The 16,855-nt window shown below is 45.3% G+C and overlaps 3 protein-coding genes across 3 annotated transcripts; all 3 read right to left on the reverse strand.

Moving 5' to 3' along the window:
• Positions 1–229: 229 nt before the first annotated feature.
• LOC108930552 (claudin-10-like) lies at positions 230–2,541 on the reverse strand. Its single transcript, XM_018745845.2, has 5 exons — positions 2,243–2,541; positions 1,020–1,181; positions 843–924; positions 580–687; positions 230–434 (listed from the first exon to the last, which is right to left on the reverse strand). The coding sequence occupies exons 1-5, from the start codon at positions 2,472–2,474 to the stop codon at positions 296–298; spliced, it is 723 nt and encodes a 240-aa protein (XP_018601361.1). The 5' UTR covers positions 2,475–2,541; the 3' UTR covers positions 230–295.
• Positions 2,542–5,015: 2,474 nt separating this feature from the next.
• Positions 5,016–7,701, reverse strand: LOC108929279 (claudin-10-like). The gene is made up of 5 exons (XM_018743665.1): positions 6,921–7,701; positions 6,244–6,405; positions 6,068–6,155; positions 5,658–5,765; positions 5,016–5,377 (listed from the first exon to the last, which is right to left on the reverse strand). The coding sequence occupies exons 1-5, from the start codon at positions 7,150–7,152 to the stop codon at positions 5,146–5,148; spliced, it is 822 nt and encodes a 273-aa protein (XP_018599181.1). The 5' UTR covers positions 7,153–7,701; the 3' UTR covers positions 5,016–5,145.
• Positions 7,702–9,328: 1,627 nt separating this feature from the next.
• Positions 9,329–12,324, reverse strand: LOC108929328 (claudin-10). Its single transcript, XM_074559712.1, is given in 5 exon segments — positions 9,329–9,648; positions 10,383–10,490; positions 11,180–11,317; positions 11,319–11,523; positions 12,032–12,324. Coding segments are annotated over 5 exon segments (936 nt in total). The 5' UTR covers positions 12,264–12,324; the 3' UTR covers positions 9,329–9,395.
• Between the last annotated feature and the right edge of the window lie 4,531 nt (positions 12,325–16,855).

Genomic DNA, 16,855 nt, shown 5'->3' on the forward strand with positions numbered 1-16,855 from the left:
TGACATTTGGCTCAAACACATTGTTGAATTATTGTTTTGGCTGTTCAGCTGCAATTGACACCAGCCTCTTTGTCTGCAGTTTTCTCGAGAGCTTTGATTTTTACCTGCATTTCACCTGCATGAATACTAGTGACACTGAGATCCTGATACAAAGACATGGAAGAGGTTCACACAAAAAGGCAAGGTCTCCTGTTCTTTCAGTTTTTCTGTGAAATACTTCTAGCTGGTGGGCACGGCTTTGGGAACGTCCTTGGCATCCTTGTCCCTTTGTACAGATTCTGGGTCCCATGCTGGGTCACACATAAGCGTCTCTGCTGAAGTATCGGTTTGCCTTTCCCCTCCGGCTCTCCAGGTCCTGCTCCGGTATGCCTGGCACATATACCTGTCTGGACAAAGTGGAGGCGGAAGAGATGGGCTTGCTTAGGCTCTTGGATCTGAGAAAGGGAAGAGAGACACATTTTTAAAAAAAAAAAAAAAAAAAAAAAAAAAATCAGGATTTAGTGCAGATTCAACCAAAAGAGCCTCAGACTGTCACTACTTTAAGTATCGGTTCAAACTCTCTTTCCAGCAGCAGCATACCTGGAACCCAGTCCCTCCTTCCCAGCAAAGATGCTATAAACAAACCCTCCGACGATGAGCAACGTGGAGCCCCCCCAGCCAATAAACACGGCAGCTCCAATCTCGTATCTGCAAACACAGAAATGCGGTCGACAGATTACTTTGCGACACGGCTTTATGTCCTGGAAGGGAGGCCCTGTGAATGAGAACTGGAGAACGTACAGAAACTCTTGAGTACTGGAGTTGCCAGCACCTCATTCGGAGATGAAACGTGGTCCACTTACTTCTGTGCCTTGAAATTAGGATCCACAAACTCCTCTCTGATTCTATTGCCATACCAAGAGAATGCAATCATGCCGCAGAGTCCTGCATGAGAAGATACCGACCGTTAGTGACCGAATATGAACAGAGGCAGAAGGGAAAGGGGGCAGCTGAGAGGAGAACAAAGCCCAGACTTGTACCAGAAATGATGTAGTTCATTCCCGCTGCAAACGTGATCCTGGCATTGGTGATGTCTGACCCGCCGATCTTGGTGCACTTCATCCCGACCAGGGCGAGGACGGCGCCGAAAAAGCCCAGGATGATTCCTGTGATGACCAGCGCCCGGCACACGTGGATGTACACTGTTGAGCGGGGTTGGAGTTTGGGGTTAGGGTTAGGAAATGTGCACATTTACTCTGAGTGTCCTGTACAGTGTCAATCAATGAGGTCTTAACAGCCAGGAAAGAATCAATAAAAAGATGTTCATTTTCCAATGAGAGCATAAACACAGGACAAATGAAGCCCTTTCACCTGCGGTGGGTGACTCCTCTGAAACTTATCTACCCTCCTCTAAATATACACAAAAAAAACTTATCAGATGAGATGTACTCTTTTTCAACAGAGCAAATTGTCTTCAAAATTCTGAGTGTCTGGAGTCCAAAACCACCACGTCTGAGTAACAGAAATATGTGTTGGAAAAACATGCCCTGCATTCGCTGCACATGTAGTGGATCACTTCGATTCAGTTTATTTTTATAGTGCTCGTCTCACACAGAGACAGAGCGCTGGACCAAGGCATAAGACAAATAAGACTCTATACTATCATTGCTTACATCTCTGTGTACCTTTCTGGAGTGTGCATTAAAAATGAGTGTGCAGTATAATGTATAATTAAATGTTTTAGTGTAACCAAAGTTTTCAGGCTTTCATACCGGTTTTTGTGACCTGGAGTTGAACTCCATCCACGCGTATTTTACATATGCAGCACCCTGCCGACAGCCTTTGTTCAAAAGGGTGTCTGATGCGGAAAGACCCGGAATGCCCCACGACCCCAGGTTACATCGCTGGGGATGCGTCCAGGTGCATCGCACTACATTTGATGTAAATGAAACCTGAGCGAACAAAATGTATTGTGTGTATGTTAAATGTGAGCAACATTACATTACTTACTGTCTTTATTCCAAAGCAATTAACACGGGATTAGCTTGAACTAGACATTACACTTCAAAATTTTGCATGTTTAAAAAGTGCGTGAAAAGCCAGGTGACAACAGATGAGGTTAAATAAATCCAAGTTTGGCCCAAAAGAAAAATGGGGGGATCCAAGGCCATGTTGCCATCCAACCCCTGAGCTGTTATCGTTGTGTAACTACAGAGCTGATGTACCGGTGCCATTGTAGGGACAGGACTGCGGCTGAACTCACTGTCAAGACCCAACAGGGAGGGGAACTCCTTGCAGTCGGACACCCCCGTGGAGTCGGAGATGCAGTCCTTCCACAGGTTTGAGAAGTAGTTGGCTGTGGTGAGGACGATGCCGTCCACCGTCGAGTAGTTCCAGTACTCTGTGGGCATGGTGGAGCACATAAGAATCCAGCCGGAGACGCAGAGGACGAAGCAACCGATCTCCGTGTACATGATCACCTCCCTGTGCTCCATGGCTGCGAGCCTTGCGAAGCTCCGGAGCGGGCCGCTGCTGGTTGGGCTGCAGGACGGTGCGCGGAGATCTTAGTGGAGCTCGGTTTGAAAACACAGTGAGAGCTGAGCCGGAAGGGTTCTGGCCCCACCCCAACCCAACCCAACCCAACCCAACCCCATGCCTCCTCCACCTTGACTTTGCTCGCATTTCTGCAACCACTATCCCCTTCTGGCTTTTTCCAATAAGCCTGTTTTTCCTGGATTTGTGTTCCATGAAGGTCATGTGATAGGCATAGTGTTTATTTTTGCCCACTCGAGTGAACTCTGAAACACTTGGTGGAACACAGGTCAGATGACACCAACCCACACACTGCAAATCTGTCCAAACTTTAAAAGCATCCCCATCTGTGATATAACATCAATAAAGGGGACAGTTGGTACCATAGTGATTAAAGCTGCTGCCTTTAGACCTAAAGCTCAGTGGTTGAAATCCCACCTCTAGCTGCCATACCCTTGAGCAAGGTCCTTGCCCTAAATTGTTCCAGTGAAAAGGAAATTTCCCCGTTGTATCAATGCATAAATAATTATAAGTAGCTTAACGATATAAGTTGCTTCAGACAAAAGCATCAACTCAATGAATAAATGCAGCTGCCGGTAATAACGATCTATGGTGGCCTGGGAAACATGTCACCATGGTACTCTGAGGTTAATTTTACAGTTATGAATGAATGAAACCATATGAATCCCAGAGGAAAATTCCAGGCAGTTGCAACGGCGTACAGTATACAACATAGTGTACATCCACACACAACATACACACAGTTATACGTCTCTGCTGAAGCTCAAGGGTCACCAAAGGTCTTTTGTTGTTTTATTTTTCATTCAGTGACTGCTTGTTCCGTTGTGGGGTTGTGGTGGTGCAGAGCCTACGTCCTGGAAAGATCGGGTGTGAGGCAGGGTGCACCCTGGACAGAACACCAAACACAAACACACACTAGGGCCGATGTAGAGTCACCAGTTCTCCTGCAACATACCTTTGCGCTTTGGGAGGAAACCCATGCAAACACAAGGAGAAGATGCAAACTCTACTCAGACTAAAACAGATCCAAGCTCATTTCTGACCACACTCAAGCACTGTGAGGCATCAGCACTACCTGACCTGCTGCACCACTGTGCTGTCCATTAATTTTGTACAGCATTAAATTCTTTTAAATTTTCCATGGCGTGAAAAGCACGTGACTGGTTGCCAAGAGTCAACTTGTGCTCAGTGGTACTTACCTTCTGTTTCCAATACCTGTGAGTCATATCGCTCATAGACCAAAACGATTAGCTACTTTGCAAATATTCTAGCTATGTGACCATCGATGTTTTTAATTGGCTGATTTTCTTTTTTCTTAGATGTGGATAAAGGTTTTTTTTTTTTTTTTTTTTTTTTTTATGTGAAACAATATTTAAATATCAGAGATTATTTTCGTTTAGGAAGAAAACTTGGTTAAACTGAATTGAAGACTTTATTGTCACTGTGCTGCTGTGCAATACAACAAAATTATGAATATGGTGAGACTGCTGTTTTTCAGTTCTATACCTCACAAAAGGAGATGTGCAGAAAAATAAAAAATTGCAAAAGTGGTTTAATGTGAACGTATGACAATACCACCACATTTATCTGAAGGTTGGGCGATGTGGTTTTATTTTCATTGTAATTACCTCCTTACTAAATGAATTTCCACACAATAAAACATCAAATATTTATTCTTTAAATTGTTAAAATACTCAAAAACACCATTGCTATAAAAGCTTATCAGCAGTGAATAACAGTGACATTTTGTGTGTCTTTTTTGGTTTTTTGGTTTGCTTTGTATCCTGAATATACAGATGTCTGTGGCCAGGAAGGTGCTGGGTCTACATTTGTATTGTAGAAAACCAGTTCTTTTTTTTTTTTGTAAAAAGACATGATTTTAAAAAGACGGTCTGTATGCGTTTAGCATTGTCAATACAACTTGAAAGGGGTGTTTTGGGGCAGCAAGTGTTTCAAGTGTATAATTTCAAAGAATATTTTAAACGTTGTTATTTATTAATGCACTCAAGGGGGGGGGGTGCAGTGGGTTGGCCCGGGTCTGGGGTTCAAGTCCTGCTTGGGGTGCCTTGTGATGGACTGGCGTCCCACCCTGGGTGTGTCCCCTCCCTCTCCAGCCTTATGTCCTGTGTTGCAGGGTTAAGCTCCAGCTCCCCGTGACCCCGTATGGGACAAGTGGTTAAGACAGTGTGTGTGTGTAATGCACTCAAATATTGCCAGTGCTGTGTATGTACAAAAATAAGTAAATGCTGCATCCTGTATAGTAATCAATAATCACAAGCCCAGTTTCCTTCGGTAAAATATTGGTACGCTCCCACTTTACACACCCACATCAGGCAGAGAATAAAAGGCATTCCTCTATTTAACTGATGTGTACATCAATATTACTTCCAAAATGGTAAGGTACTACATTAAAAAGAAAATATTAGCAATACAAAATGTTTTCAGTTTATTAATTATTAGAGTGACTTGTTTATAAAGGCTGTGATACAAGTCTAAATGCCAACAAGGCACCGTAAGAGCTTCATCCTCACCCTCGACACAATGGTGGACCAAGTGACAGATTTGAACAGGAGCTCACTCTCTAAGCTCATTCATCCATTTCACCAACTCCGGCTATACAAAAGTGTCTCTGTCCAGCATCTTCTTGTCCTCAATCCGGGAAACAGAGGAGAACTGAGAGATTTTGGAGCTTCTGGACTTCCCTGAATATGTGGAATTCCTGTACGGTCTGGAATACTGGGAAAATTGTGATGGCCTTGACTGCATGTAATATCCAGAGTACAGAGTTCTGCCCCTGGAGCGTGGCGTGGCGTATGTCCTCGACTCGTAGATGTGGACCCTTCCGCTGGGGAGAAACATGGACATGGACAAAGAATTAAGTTCCTAAATCACTATTACCATTACTAATTATGACGGATCCCATTGGCTGGAAACCGTAAACGTGTGAAAAGTATGTGAAACACAATCGCTGGTTGGCATCATGTGATTGTTGATTGACATCATCTCTTGATTCTTCCACCAATCTTACAGTTCAATACCAGATGCTCTTAGTGAAATCTTCTGAGTGAACTGGAGAGTGTATTGTCTGGTGCTGGGAAGTCATAAATCTCTTTGCTTTGTCTTACCTTTTCCTGCTGATGGATCTGAATACAGTAACAGCATACAGAACGGATCCTAAAACAATGAAAAAACTCCCCACCAGTCCGAGGAACAAAGGAGCCCCGATAACGTATCTGAGTAGAGGAAGAGAGAGGGAGAAACGAGGGCTGGCACTTGGGAGAGCCCAGTGCATAACACTTCTATTTCATGTTATAGTTGGAATATGCAAAATGCTCTTGTAGACAATGTCAGTGCTCAGGCAAGGTACACATACTCTTGAGATCCACACAATGTTCTATGCAAATTTTCCAACAAATTATTCAGCATTTTATGAAAAATAGCCAGCCAGTGACATAATCTGTCTGGTAACAGGACATCAAATTAGCGCTGGTTAAAAATCACTTCACACCACACGAACTCTACATATAGGACTTACTGCAGAGCGTAGGGGTCAAAATTGGTGTTAAAGGCTGTGATCACAATCTGGTTGATGTATAAACAGTACCCAGCGGTGTCAGACACGCCTGCGTAGAGGAAATTGTGGCATAAACTGAAACACATTTTCCAGTGGGATCCAGCTGTTTGGAAAAAACGGGTCTTATTTCTGCTCACCTCCAACAAAGTGGAACACGGCAGCGATGAAGAGGATTCTGTCGTTGGTCTTGGGGCTGCTGCCAATGTTGGTGCACTCCATTCCCACGAAAGCCAGTATGGTGCCGCAGAACCCCAGGGCCAAGCCTGTCAGCAGCAGCCCACGCACCCCCTGGATGTATGCTTCCCGGGAGGAAGAGGTCACCGTGCGGAAAAGTAACGTGAACTCAATCTCAGTGTTGAGCCTGAGTTCAGACTCTGACCTACATTGACTTGTTTGAAAATGTAGGAAGCTCTTTTCCATTCCATTTTATCTCATTTCTATTCTATTCTATTCTATTCTATTCTAATTTCAAAGTTGATAGGTGCTTGAAAGTACAAAGAGACCGGATTTATCTGAAACATATTCTACTTAATATGTAAAATTTGTTTCCTTGGAAAGAATAGTTACCCAGTATTTTTTTCCATCATTTAATTTGCAGTTTTAAATTTCTATTTGGCCAAATTCTTGTAACAATTTTAAAAAATGCAGCCAACAAATCATAGAAAAAGAAAGGTCTATGAAGGACTTCTCGACACATAGAACAAAACGAGGAAGAATTTGTCTTTGGAAGAGACGGGGAGGACCTGTGAGGTTCGCACTGAAAGCGGCGAAAAGACATAACACCCCAACCTCTCCCCAAGAAGGAAATACCTACATGATGCAGGCCACAGCACCCCGTAGTTCCTGCAGTTGGTCACGTCGGTGGAGTCAACGAAGCAGTCCTTCCACAGGTTGGACCAGTACCAGCCCACCTTGATGACATACTGACCTCCTAAGCCTCCAATCTGTGATATCCTCCAGTTGTTCATGGCCATGGTGCAGGAGACGAAGAACCAGCCCAGAGTGACGAGGAGAAAGCCGAAGATCTGGATCAACCGCTTCCTCATGTCTCGCAGTGTCCAAGAGGTTGACGAGAAGAAGCTGCTGCTCTCCAGAGGTCTGCTCACAGAAACAAACACACGCTTGCCCTCCGGAGCCCTTTATTGATCAGCGAGGTCTCTGCTGGTAACCCTGGAACGGAGAACTTTGCTGAGCTGTGGACGCTGTCTTCTACTGTCAAGTCATTTCAGCAAGATGGGTGGCGTCGTGTGTCTCAACACCAGTACCCTGGGCCCGAGCTCACACAGCTGTGTGCGGATGAAGACCTGATGTTGTGGTACGAACCACAAGCTGTTTACTGTCAACTCCGCATAACAGAAAGTCAGGTTAGGGTATTTCACAGCGATGCAAACAGTGCGAGGACATACATTTATACAGCTAAGTGGGACCGAAGGGGCTTCCATTGTCACTATGGAAATATTTGGTTTATAATGAACAGTAGAACACAAAAATAGAAGAAATCAAGTCTGAAATTCTATGAAGAATCTCAGAAATTTCAGAATGCATTTTCAAATTGCCCTTACATGTAGTACGAGGCTCATGAAGAAATACTTTTAATTCACCACATGACATATCAAACACTGTAGGCAGTGTAAAGCCTGAAAGACAGTCAATGCAAGAACATGAACGGGTGAGTCAAGGTTGGTTCCCCGACTACCTTTTGCATTTTGTAACTTGTGTCCAAAATGCAAGTACAGAAATTATGCCTTTATGTTCACAGTGAGAATAAACATGAAGACCAACTTTCTGACTCACATTTAGTGTAAGCATCCATACGCCAGGTATGTTCAGTCAAACTGTGCAATCGGTTAATTGATCGATCAGGCCGTCAATTGACAGATTTTTTTCCTTTGTTGGCTTTCTGCTCTCAAGTTGCCACTAAGTGTTTAGGGTTGAGGTGGAGATGCTGCTCCTGGATGTGTTGATCCACGGATTCCCAAATGTTTGTCTCCATGGTTTTATATAATACTAAATGAGTCTCACCAGCTTCACAAAGTCAGAGTGTCTTGAAACCGTACAGTTTTCACCATCATTTACATCTCCCTGTGCCCAAGACATGTAAATCCTCCAAACTCCCATCACTCTGGTTCTGGACCTAACCTGCAGACTGTGGGGAAGAGCGCTTGCATTTGTGTTCTTTATGGGTACGTCTGCTCTTGCGGTGACCATGACTCAGGCTTAGACAGCGTTCTTCCATTTAAGAATGGCGTACAAGTGAAACATGCAAAGGAACACATGAGCAGAACATGCCAAACGGTGGCTATGGAAAACACACTCACTACCCAGTTTGTAAATTCAGAAAACATCCCATCTACAGTTATTCAAGGGGGAAGTTTTGCAGCCAAAGTCCCATGTTGCTTAGGTATGTCATCCTCCAACATCAGTCCAAAGCCCTGCTTCGAGGGGCCACAGCAGCCCTTCTTGTTTGATTTATTTGTGGCTGTAATATTATTTACGTTACATTTATTTACTTAGCAGACACTTTTCTCCAAAGCGACTTCCAATGAACTCTATGTAGTGTTATCAGCCCACACACCTCATTCACCTTACACTGCTAGATACACTACTTACAATGAGTCACTCATCCATCCATACATCAGTGGAACACACTCACTCTCTCACTCACACACTGTGGATGAACCTGAACAGCATGTCTTCAGACTGTGGGAGGAAACCAGAGCACCCAGAGGAAACCCATGCAGACACGGGGAGAACATGCAAACTCCGCACAGACTGAGTAGGGATCAAACCCATGTTCTCTCACACCACCCAGGTGCTGTGAGACAGCACTGCTACTCGCTGTGCCACCGTGCTGCCCTGTACTTCAAGTGGTCTGCACTTTTCTCGCAGTCTTTGTCTTCAGAAGGACACTGACCCCATTTATTATTAATAATTCAGTAATATACATAATAATATAAAATATTCAAAAAATAATATTTACATATAACGGGGGTGTGGTGGTGGTGTAGCGGGTTTGGCCGGTGCCCAATGTGTAGTGGGTCCAGGGTTTGACTCCTGCTTGGGGTGCCTTGCGATGGACTGGCATCCCGTCCAGGGTGTTTCCCGTCCAGGGTGTGCCCCTCCCCCTTCAACCTTGCGCCCTGTGTTTCTGGGATAGGCTCCGGCTCGCCGTGACCCCGCTCGGGACAAGTGGTTGTTGACATTGGTTGGTTGGTATTTATACATATATAAAATATATACTGCATATATTTTACAAACAATACAAACAATATTGTAGATCCCTTCCTGGTCAAATATAGGTGGTTTTGAGCTTCTTGTTTCCAGGTCTGCCTGACTCGCTGGTCACTGAGGACTCTGCGTCACTCACGTTGGAGTGGAAATCAGACACTGAGGAGACCTCCGAGAGAGACACGTTGGTCTTCGCGAAGTCTTTCAACTCCAAGGAGAGCTCAGACTTCCGAGAAGTCCTGGATTTCGCTGTACGTTTGGCTTCCACGGACTTGGGCTCCTCGGTCTTCACATCCACACTGATCTTGGAGGTGCTGCATATTTTGGGAGGGGGGGGGGGGGTCAACAATTTGCTCAGAAAACATGTGCTTTCAATTCCATATGCCCACATAACAAAAAAATCTTCTGACACACCTCTCCAAGCTTCAGTAGAGACAATGAGCAGTGAACACCTGCTGTGTGGCATCAGCTAGTGTGGACACACCTTCTCTTGTGGAAGTCTTAATGCAGAATAACATACAGACTTTCTAAACGCAAGCTTTCTTCGTTACTTGTCATGTTATACCTGTCTTCAGTTGCAATTGCAATTCAGAAAGGCCAATTCACCTGAACAACATGCCTTTGGACTGTGGGAGGAAACCAGAGCACCTAGAGGGAACCCATATAGACAACATGCGAACTCCACACAGACTGCACTGTTACTGAAACCTACACCTGAACAACTCGGGCAATGCGAGGTGGCAGCGCTACCCGCTGCACCATTGTGCCACCTGTTTTTCCGCTTTTATTTGTGCGCTTACTTAATGCAGCTCCAAGTACGGAGCAGCTTCTGTCCTCTTATGCCAATTATAGGAAGAGAAAGCAAGAAAAGTAATTTTCTGGGCACCTTCTGCAAAGGTGCTGTGCTCTAAGTACTATATTTTCCACATGGAGATTACAGGTTATTTTCCCTTTCCTCATTCTGCACTTGCAGCTGCCAAAAATCACCTTCATGCACTGTACTGTCAGGTAACAGTGCATTAATCAAGGGCAGCTGATCTCCACTTACCTCTTTTGGGAGACTACTTTCCTAACCGAGATGCAGTAGAAAGTACCCCCCGTTATCTCAAACACGGAGCCCACCCATCCCAGGAAGAGCGGCGTTCCCAGTTCGAACCTGTGGACAGAGACGGTTTGTGCAGCATTATATTGATTGTGTGTCTGGTTCTGAGCTTTTTTTTTAACTTGTCAGTCCACACATCGGTTATTTCAGTTATGCAGGTGGTTCATGTGCCTGCAGTGCCCTCCAGTGTCTACCTGATGCCCACAAGGTGAACGTTACAATGTTAGCTGATGTTACAGAGTCGATGGGTACAACATCTGACATGGCATTTTATAAGTGACCCCGAGGTGTGCTATGAAGGCTCTGTACACCTCTCATCATTGTTGACCTCCGACCTGCAGCAGTCGGCTGGAGCAACCTGGAAGATCACATTTAACCCTAACCCTAATCCTGACCCTAACCCTCACTCTACCTCTGACCCTTCCACACAGTCCGTCGGTATTTAAATCACTTTGCTGCTGCAGAACTCTGTGAGCTTATATATTAATTCAGGACTATAGGACTCAGATTTATTTTATATTGTTTATGCCTTTTCTTTTACATTTTTCATTTGGCAGACGCTTTTCTCCAAATGGCCCACAGCAAAGGTGCATTTGACCAACAGACAAAAAAGCTACGCATGCAAGGATTGTTTTCCAATGTGCTCAGATGACTGCTTATACTTTCAAAGAGATCCATCTGAACCCATTCATTATTTATCAGGACCCATTCATGAATTTAAAATAGACAAAGCGAGCACTTGCCTCAATCCGATAAAATTAGGGTTGAAATATTCGGCAGAGACCTGGTGGGCATAGCACACGTAGCCAGTGAAGGACAGCAGTCCTGCGAGAGCACAAGTAAGAGGCTGTTGGCACAACCGCTGACAGGAGAAGAACGTCGCGGTGCCCGAACATTGACCTCAGAAAGCACCCGAAGTGCTCACCGCTGAGGATGTGAAGGAAAGCCCCGGAGATGAGGAGCTTGCGCTTGCCAGGTTCCTTCCCTCCAATGTAGGTGCATTCCAGTCCCATGAAGCTGAGCACAAAGGCCAGCACCCCCATGCATAGCGCACTCATCAGCAGAGCCCTCACCACCTGGATGTAGTCTGAGGAGACCAGATGGAAGCAGCCGGTAAAGCAGCATTTGGATCATTTGCGCTCGAGGAACGCGCCACCCTGTACCGCCCCTCGGGTATTCGTTTGATTGTCATGGAGAAACGTAACTTTCGGCCCCACGTTCTCGTTCCATATTTTTATAACAGATTCTATACTCCTCTCTGCGTGAAAGCTGCTTTTCACGCTTCTGTCAGTATGGCGTATTGAGTCAATGAATTAAAATGCATAGAATTTTAATATTTAAATTAATTAATTAAGCAGAATCACAATATGGTCACGTACTCCCCCTTATCTTTCGAAAATGCTTATGAAATAGTTTGCGTTTACAGCTCTCCGCAGTAAATTAAAGTCTTCGAAGAGCAATAGTGTATTAATCGGAATGAGATCGCCTCCTCATATTCGTGCTGCCTGGGACATGTGATCAGACCTATCTATTCCAGGCAGGTGTCCCATTCTGGACTGGGTGCTGCGGAGGAGATGAGGAGAAACGGCACCCACCTTCTACGGACCACAGCACCGGGAAGTCGATGCAGCTGGTGATGGCGGTGGAGTCGGTGAAGCAGGATCTCCACAGACTGGACCAGTACCAGGCCACCTTCATAATATTGGAGCCCCCTTGACCTCCAATGCCTGAAATTTTCCAGAACTCCATGGCCATGGTGCAGGCCACGAAGATCCAGCCGAGGACGTTGAAGAGGAAGCCCCAGATCTGCATCGCGCGGACGTTCATCCTCTCCTCTTTCGAGGCAATGCTGTCAGATCGGAGCCCTCATTCCCCCGCTGTCTGTGTGGCGACCGCCGTCATTGTTCCAGCCCCCTACGAGGGCAATGCCTCCATTACCTCCTCTCAAGTAGCGCCGAGGGCCCGTTCCCATGGCTCCCCGCCCGTGAGAAAGCTTCCTCTGTAGTTTCTCAAAATCCAGGTGTTTACGTGGGAACGAAAGAATGCTGACCTCAGCAAATTCATGCAGAAATTCTGCATCCTCATCTGCTGCATCATCACGTTGAAGGCAAACTGTTTTCTCACACAGTCCCCTTCGTACTTTACATCGCTTTACTTTTAAACAATTTCCAGTGTAATATTTTGGACCGTTGGTATTACGAACTATAACTAACAACTAGTAATTTAGGATCCACATATGGCAATTTATATGTGTATATACATATATATATATATATACACTGTATATCTATATATATACATATATATCTATATATAAATACATATACTGCATTTTTTTTATTTTGGTGCTTTAGTAAGGATTATATAGTCTCCATCAAGGTACTGTAATTTACCTTGCTTAGTGTATAGTGTAGATTGTTAATTAGTTCATCAAGTTATTTATAATGCTTTTTACAAGCTCAATTTGTTTTTGGCTGGTTAAAGCTCTTATGTGCCCTTGTAAAGCACTTCACCCACCCACACTTGGTGGGGGGCAACATTTGCTCACACATCCTCTGACATGTGCTCTGTGTCACCCACTTTTTCTCTCCCTGGCAGCAGAGGAATTTCCTCTACAAAGGGAACAAACTGGGATGAAGGTGATATTGACATTAACATTTACATTTATTCGTTTAGCATTTTTCTGCAGTGACTTACAGTCTTAAGCTACTTACAGTTATTTACCCATTTATACAGCTGGGTAATTTTACTGGAGCAATTTAGGGTAAGTACTTTGCTCATGGGTACTATAGCTGGTGGTGGGATTCAAACCTGTGACCTTCGCATAAGTAAGTATTGGCCTGATTCAGTTACAGGTGACAGTATGAACAAGAAAAGGAGAACGGGAGTCATATGGCCCATCCAGGGTATAACAGGCACCGGCTGGCTGGTGTGGGACTTGTATCCAGATCTCCGTGATGGGATGTACCGCAATGAATGTTTGAACAAAGGTACCAGTACACAGCCACTTAATTTCTTTTTTCATATAAGCTTGTACATGAATGAATGGTGATTGAAGTGCTTGTACTTAACATAAAAAACTAGATTTTGTCCTGGAGGGGCAGCTGATAGTAGTAGACGCGGCTGCCGTCTTCTGATCCGAACATGACGGGTTTGAAAGTCATTCTTAGTCACCGTGTAATGCTTGTCATAGTGGTGCTGCGATCAGGGGAAGCCACGGCGGCTACTGGACGTACAGGTCGCTTAACAGCGTCTCAATTTCACATGTATCAAGAGTTCCTAAATAAGTCAAAATACTAGCAATGCACATCAGTCGTTTCGATCATCTTAGACGTCCATCCAGTTTTAATTGCTTTTCCTCAGCAGGGTTGGGGTGCGCCTTGTGGTGGACTGGCATCCCGTCCAAGGTGTGTCCCCTCCCCCTCCAGCCTCACGCCCTGTGTTGCTGGATTAAGCTCCGGTTCTCCATCACCCCGCTCGGGGCAAGCGCTTGTAGACATTGTGTCCCGTGTGTGGGTTGCGGTGAAAAGGAATCTATCTAGGAAATGCTAGGTGCCAGGCTTGGGAGGCGGAGCACCCTGGATGGGACGCCGCTACATCCTTATAGACATTGTAGTAGCTATTTAAAACCGCTGAAAAATTTTCCATAGAAGCTATTTTGGCAAAGAATTTTCAAGCGAAACGAAAAGAGAAACGCAGAATGTCAGAAAATCTGAAAACCCCACATTAAAGGCGCTTATTTTACGTTCTGCATATCCATACATTTACACACACGGTTATTCATTCAAGACGCTTTTCTCCAACGCGACGTACATCTCAGAAAAAACACAATTTGCGCATTACATTAAAAGAAAGAGACATGGCTGCAGACGTGATTCTTCGGCAAACCTAGTTTGTTACTTTCCACTTTATGCACCGATGTTCATCGCTCTCGTAGGCGCATGAAACGCAGGATGGATGCGTCCTGATAACCTTCCATACCCATGTCCTGCATACCCAGTAGTCGGTGGCTCCTGAAATACAGGTATCTTGTTTTCAAATGCAATTGGACTAGCCCTTTAAATAGCTCATGTAGGTGTCTGTATGTCTACATAAAACCTGCATGGATGATAATCTACTGATCAGTTTACCGGCCTTTTTACTACAGTCCTCTCTTTATCGGAGCAATTTACTGCTGCCCTCTAGTGATACCTGAGCACAGGTCTGCACTGCTCTGCTCTCACTCAAGGAAACACTGCGAAAGTGTGTCTTTTACATGCGCCTGCTCCTCGGGTTTCCAACATCGGTAAAATTTCAAAGAAACAAGCCTTTTATTTATTTTTTGAAATGTTATATTGCCGTTAACCCGCCTGTTTTTTTAATTCAGTATGCAGCGGACAAAAACGTGATTGGTTTACTCACCAATCGGTGGCAGTAAAGCACGCGCGAATAGAATAGTGGTGCGAGGCCATCGAAACCCAGTTCTGATCCTGTCCGCTGCTGCAGTAGTAAATGCTACTGATTCCATTTGGGCCATAACGTGAGGTCTGTGCTTATTTTTTTGTTGCAAACATTTCTCAGTCGTGGAGCGAAAATGGCCTGCATTTCTGCTTTCCTCATACGGTGGCAGCAGGACACAGTCAGAGTGAATAGAAACAAACCGTGCTTCCACTTTTGTTTGCACTTTTCCATGAGACACAGTTAAGGCGAAACACACACACACACACACACGCACACACACAGCTTGTCCCAAGCAGGGTCGCGGCCGTCATGGTGTCACAACGGAAGGACGCCGTCGGACCCAAGCGCGGAGCACCGAGGGTCAAAAGGGGAAACCAAAAATCGTGGTCACAAGACAATCGAAGGGTCGCCGATGCGCAAACGTGATCGGAGGGACGATCCGAAAGCTGTAATCCCCAAGCGGGAGATCGAGGAAACCGTGAGGTCCAGAGAAGTAAGGGAAAGGAGACGGGAAGAGAGGGTTGTGGACGGGTGGAACAGGAAAGGTAAGGAGTCAAAAGGCACACACTAGAGCGGTGATGAAGGCTGAACAAGGTTCCTCGTCTGAGTGTGCTCCGGACCGCCCTTTTATGCGGTCGCTCCCTGATCTGCCGCAGGTGATCCTCGTCGCGCCGAGGAGGGCGTGACAGCAGCAAGCCATAGCCTAACCCGGCAACGCAGGGTGCAAGGCTGGGGGGGGGGGGGGGGAGACACACCCAGGACGGGATGCCAGTCCAACAGAAGGCACCTCAAGCAAGACTCGAACTCTGGACACACCGGAGAGTGGGAACCAGCCAAACCTGCTGCACCACCATGCCCCCCTAAGGCAAAACACTTTTTAATAAATTCCTCCTGCGCTGTTTTTCAGTACACTGCAGCTCACTGTCCTTTCTTTCAGTCCGCTGTCCCACCTCATGCACAGAAGCTTCATCTAATGTTTTTAGCAGAGCTAACTGTATTATTAAGATTTTATTGATTGTCATGTTGTACTTACAAACAATTCCAAGTTGCGTACAGACTTTTGCATTCCAGCTGTGTTCGTAAGAGAAGGTGCGAGTGTACGGTTACCTCCGAAGGGTCTTTTGATGTAACGATGGCAGCGCTCGTCCTGTTGCTCAGCAACAGGTCCTCTCCCCATAGGCGTACACTGTGCTCTGCAGTAATTAGTGGCATCCCTTCATCTGTATCCTCATTACAGCTGCTTGTTTGCAAAATTGAGGTTGGAAAACAAAAAGCATGTACTGTTTTTCGTTTGGGGGGTGTTCAGTGGAGCAGCGGGTTTGGCTGGGTCCTGCTCTCTGGTGGGTCTGGGGTTCGAGTAGCACTTGCGGTGCCTTGTGATGGACTGGCGTCCCATCCTGGGTGTGTCTCCTCCCCCTCCAGCCTTGCGCCCTGTGTTGCTGGGTTAGGCTCCGGTTCAGACAGTGTGTGTGTATTTGGTTTAGTCGGTAACTCATTACAATAATATTTTGTTAATCGGTAAATGTAGCTATAGTATACAACAGAAGTGAGTACAGCCCTGTGCAATATCACTTAAATGTCAGATGACTCAAAATTGTATCACTTCTCAGTAATTGCATTACCTCTAAGTCGACAAGTAGGGGATTTGCTCTTATGTAAAAGTAAAACCTAACAGTTTAGATTTACTATATTAAAAATACAGGCCCCACAGTACGTACGCAATGCAACAAAAGTCAGCGCACCTTTCGTTACTGAGATTGAAATCTTTTATTTTCCATGTCCTCCTTTATTTTTGATGACAGATTCAGTCCTCCTCGGCATGGAGGATACCAGTGTTGAACACATTTCTGGAGAGATGCTCTGCTATTCTTCAGAACCATTTACTTCAGCTGCTTTTTGCTGGAGGGGTTGTGTTACTCTACCTTTCTCTTTAAAGTAAAACGGATGGCACAGCGAGTAGGGTTGCTGTCTCACGGCGC

Source organism: Scleropages formosus, chromosome 12 (assembly GCF_900964775.1).
Source record: "Scleropages formosus chromosome 12, fSclFor1.1, whole genome shotgun sequence".
Taxonomy (NCBI): Eukaryota; Metazoa; Chordata; class Actinopteri; order Osteoglossiformes; family Osteoglossidae; genus Scleropages; species Scleropages formosus.

Excerpts from the sequence above, each read along its gene's own strand:
- LOC108930552 (XM_018745845.2), bottom strand. The coding sequence starts at position 2,474 with ATGGAGCACAGGGAGGTGATCATGTACACGGAGATCGGTTGCTTCGTC. Across the intron at positions 1,182-2,242 it reads CTCCCTGTTGGGTCTTGACA|TGTACATCCACGTGTGCCGG; the intron begins GTGAGTTCAGCC and ends CCCGCTCAACAG. Across the intron at positions 435-579 it reads AAGGAGGGACTGGGTTCCAG|ATCCAAGAGCCTAAGCAAGC; the intron begins GTATGCTGCTGC and ends TCCCTTTCTCAG.
- LOC108929279 (XM_018743665.1), bottom strand. The coding sequence starts at position 7,152 with ATGAGGAAGCGGTTGATCCAGATCTTCGGCTTTCTCCTCGTCACTCTG. Across the intron at positions 6,156-6,243 it reads CGTGTTCCACTTTGTTGGAG|GCGTGTCTGACACCGCTGGG; the intron begins GTGAGCAGAAAT and ends TCCTCTACGCAG. Across the intron at positions 5,378-5,657 it reads AGATCCATCAGCAGGAAAAG|CGGAAGGGTCCACATCTACG; the intron begins GTAAGACAAAGC and ends GTTTCTCCCCAG.